General features: G+C 39.7%; 1 protein-coding gene across 1 annotated transcript in view; it reads right to left on the bottom strand.

Moving 5' to 3' along the window:
- LOC104411832 (iron-sulfur protein NUBPL-like) overlaps positions 1–3745 on the bottom strand; it is a gene marked incomplete at its 3' end in the record, with an annotated part of 29963 nt that extends 26218 nt beyond the window's left edge. The window contains exons 1-2 of the mRNA XM_010022360.1: positions 3608–3745; positions 3080–3227 (exon numbers count right to left, since the gene is read on the bottom strand). Of these exons, the coding sequence (XP_010020662.1) occupies positions 3080–3227; positions 3608–3745 (286 nt within the window). The remainder of the gene's footprint in view (positions 1–3079; positions 3228–3607) is intronic.
- Positions 3746–3851: the final 106 nt, after the last annotated feature.

The following is a 3851-nucleotide window of genomic DNA, read 5'->3' as shown; positions in this document are numbered from 1 at the left end:
AATAATTTAGTGGGAAAACCTGAGGTTTTTAGGTGGATATCTAGCTGTACACCTCATGTTCTCTGTTGAATCCCACTTGATTCTTGCAGTCTGTTCTCTTTGTATTACCACCAGTTCCAAGAGGGTGTAGAGATGCAATATAGGACCTAACCTGACCCTAAACATTCATGTTGGCCCTAACAAGTAAGTTCCCATAACCAGGAGTCCAAGAGAGCAGAGCAGACACGTTCCAGAAGCTGAATTCTTTTTTTTAAATTATTTTTTAAAACTTGACAGCAAGCTCCAAGAAAAGTCAGCACAGTATCTCCACCATGCTAAGCAGCCAACCAGTATCAAAAATAATGCACGGAGGATCTCAGTCTTCTTGAAATCAGTACAAGTCTGAGAAGGTTTTTTTTTCAGTTTGGACTTTGTAACTTCCAAATCCAAGTGCCCTAGGAATAGCACAGTTAATTCTCAGAACACTGAATTAACAGTACAAATAAAATTTCTTGGCCCAAAATCAGATACATACAGAGGCTGCTGAACATGTGTACATCTGTGACATGGTTAATCTACATCATCAATAAGATACCTATAACTAAAATGAACTCCCTCTGAAAGATAACTTTCAACACTTACATCTCATTGTAAGGGGATTTTAGAAATAGAGTAACTGGTTTATGACTTTTTATCAGAATATTTTAACAAGTAGGGAAGGCACAGAATCAAAAAAAACAGGACATTAATCCTGGAAAAGAACCATGAACACCTTTGCCAAAGCCCAGACCGACGTCCGGGTTGGTCAGGTGAATAGGTGGATTTGAGCCTCTACCTTGAAGAAGTGAGTTTCAGTAAGAGTACATCCTACATGCAGAATAAAAACATGAAAGAGAAAAAATAAATAAATAAAACACAGTTAATAAGACCAGAACATAAACAATAAGCAAACAAAACCAAAACAAAACAAACACACACAAAAGAAAAAAAAAAAAAAAAAAGAAAACAGAAAAATCCACACATTTGGCCAGATGGAGTAAATACAACAGAAACTTCACAGGAAAGATACAAAAGACACAGGGAACACATATTAACACACTAGGCAAACAAAAAACAACAAAAAACCAACCAAAGTATTTAAACATGCATTAAACATTCTTTTAATCACTGACTACATTGATTTCAGAAGACTCAAAAGTGCTAGAAGCAATAGAGAACACAATATGAAAGCTATATGCAACAAAGAGTCACTCTTCAAGTGAAAGAATGGCCCTGACAAACCTGACCAGAATGTACACCCACCTGTCCTGAAATGGAGACCTAGAGCAATTGAAACATAAACGCACCAGTGGAAAGAATATGAAGAGCCTTGACAGTCCTTCAGAGAAAATAAGACTAATTATATTTTCTGTGATGATTTAGGAATTAGAGGTGCATACTATCCTCCTTTCTTTTCAAGTCCTGCTCTCAATATGAGTCAGCAGAGTTGTCACCAAACATGTTTCCCACAATCCTCCATTATGAAGAACATCATTCTAAGTACATCATTCAGCAGTGATGCCATGCAATACTTTTCATTCATGCAGCTGCTCATCTGAACCATGAAATATATTCTCATTTTAATAAACAGGAATCTAGACTTGTTCTCAATATTACAAATGAATACACTCAGTAACAAAAGGCTGTCCAAGACAGCAACATTTGAATGTTTCATTTACATTTCAACACTCCTATTTAATGCTTGTTGAACCCCGATTTTTTATTTTTAAAATGCATTGTTATGAACTCCCAGCTCAAAGGATTATTTGTAACATGTGTCATACTTTATGTACAAACTAGAGAGACGTACAAATTACATGCAGACGCCAGTTAGCAGAACTTAAATTAGCACATTTGTTTGCAGACACAAAGAATAATCTGAATTTACTGTTCAAATTACATTCATTTTGTAAATTGTTGGTTTACAAACAGATATTTGGTATTTTCAGTAACCTGAAACAACCAGGCTATGAATTAGAACCATCAACAAAAAGGTACGTCATTAAAAAATGCAAGTCTTGACTGTTTTGCATGGTTTTGCTCAGGTACATGTATCCTATGTATAGGACTATGTATATATGTATATATGGCTATCCTATGTACAGAAAGAAATCATTTCCATTTTATTTTTTTTAGTACAGTTACTCTTCCTATGGATATGTTTATCTGTTCTAGTATGTTTGGTTGTTTGTTTTTTGGGGTTTTTTTTAGCAAGTCCTTTTCAAGCATGGCTGAAATGCAAACCAAAAAATGAGAAATTAAGAGCTACATCAATGTGTTATTCACAGCAAATGGAGATGAATAGTAGACCACGTTCAACTAAAGAATGACTCTTTTCCAATCTAGATGCTAAGGAAGAGCTCTTTCAACAATTTTTTAACACTTTACAGAGATCTTTTCAAAGAGGTTTACCTTCAATGTCATCTTTCAATCCAAGGAAATTTCTGAAGTACTGGTGACCCATGTACTATCTTGTTCTACCACCTAGGAACTGCACAGTTAGAGAAAAACTGATTCAGCACCTGATGGTGGGGCTGAGAGAAGAGTTCAAGGTGCTTCACAAGGTTCTGATCAGTTTGTGTGGTTTATAACCACAGCTTCACCTTTCGTTTATGAAATGCCTGCACAAGTAGTTGAGAAAATTGGACAGAGACCTAATTTTGAAACCTTCTTAGTACCCCCTACAGAGAACATGACTCTGCCGACATAGCACAAAGGAGCACTCCACAGGCACACCTACATTGCTAGGGGAGGAGCAACAGTATCACTGCACCAGCATATGATCCCCTCCACCTGAGCTTACATTGCCTTTTAAGAAAGCGGGCTGTCCTGGGACAGCACAGCGCTATTACAAAGACACTGCTTCACAGCTGCTTGCTCAATCTGCATTTCATTTAAAGCCAATACTTCTGTACCCAGACAGATGCTCGATGTCTGCAATGGGACTTAACAGAGATGAAGGACTGTGTTAGTGGGACTCAACTGCAAGGTAATTGGCAAGTGCCCAAATATTCCTTACGAAGTATTACAGAATGTTCAAAGTAAACAAACAAAATTCTACCTGCTGTTGTTGATTTTCCAACTCCCCCTTTTCCAGAAGCCAAGACCACCACCTGCTTAACTCCTTCTATAGGCTTCTGTTTCGGCAGCCCACGTGACAGGATCCGGGTACGTTTGTCCCTTAGAGCCTCATCCCTGGAGCTTGAGGACTGACAAAAACACAAAGCAAATGAATGCGAATGCACCACCGTGCAGTATTCTCTGAGAAAGCTGATAAGGAAGAACCCACCTGCACACTGAGAAATTTTCCCTGTGGGTCCAAAACCAACAGTTTGCACTTGGTTTTTCCTAAACGGAGCCTGTTTCACAGGCAGGCAGGCTGTCCGACATAGGGCCTGCTTGTAAATTACCCCAGTGGGCATTTTCTTTAGACAAACAGTTAAATATGATCTTAACACTTTAAAAATAAATAAATAATGAGGGCTTGTGTTAAAACAAACCAAAACACCACTTTAAAAGTTGGCCTCTTTCAGAAACAGGCTTGACCTAGCGGTCCTTTTACATTACAGTTGCTTCAAGCACAACACACAGATATAGCAGTGAAGGAAGAGAAGCCCTGGGTGCTGAGGCGCCGGTGGAGCCCGGACAGCTCCCCAGAGGTCTGTCCCTCCCGAGCCGTGGCAGAGGCATCTGTGCGGGTGCCGGTTCGCTGCAGCAAGCCCCCCATCGCCGTTATTTCGGAAGAGGTACACGACGGCTCTTCTGCACCCTGCGGGCGCTCCGCAGGACAGGAGCCTGCACCAATACAGGCAGCGTCCCACCCGCTACCGAGT

The sequence above is a fragment of the Nestor notabilis genome, unplaced genomic scaffold (assembly GCF_000696875.1).
Source record: "Nestor notabilis isolate BGI_N333 unplaced genomic scaffold, ASM69687v1 scaffold16349, whole genome shotgun sequence".
Taxonomy (NCBI): domain Eukaryota; kingdom Metazoa; phylum Chordata; class Aves; order Psittaciformes; family Psittacidae; genus Nestor; species Nestor notabilis.
This window is presented reverse-complemented; position numbering and strand designations above follow the sequence as displayed.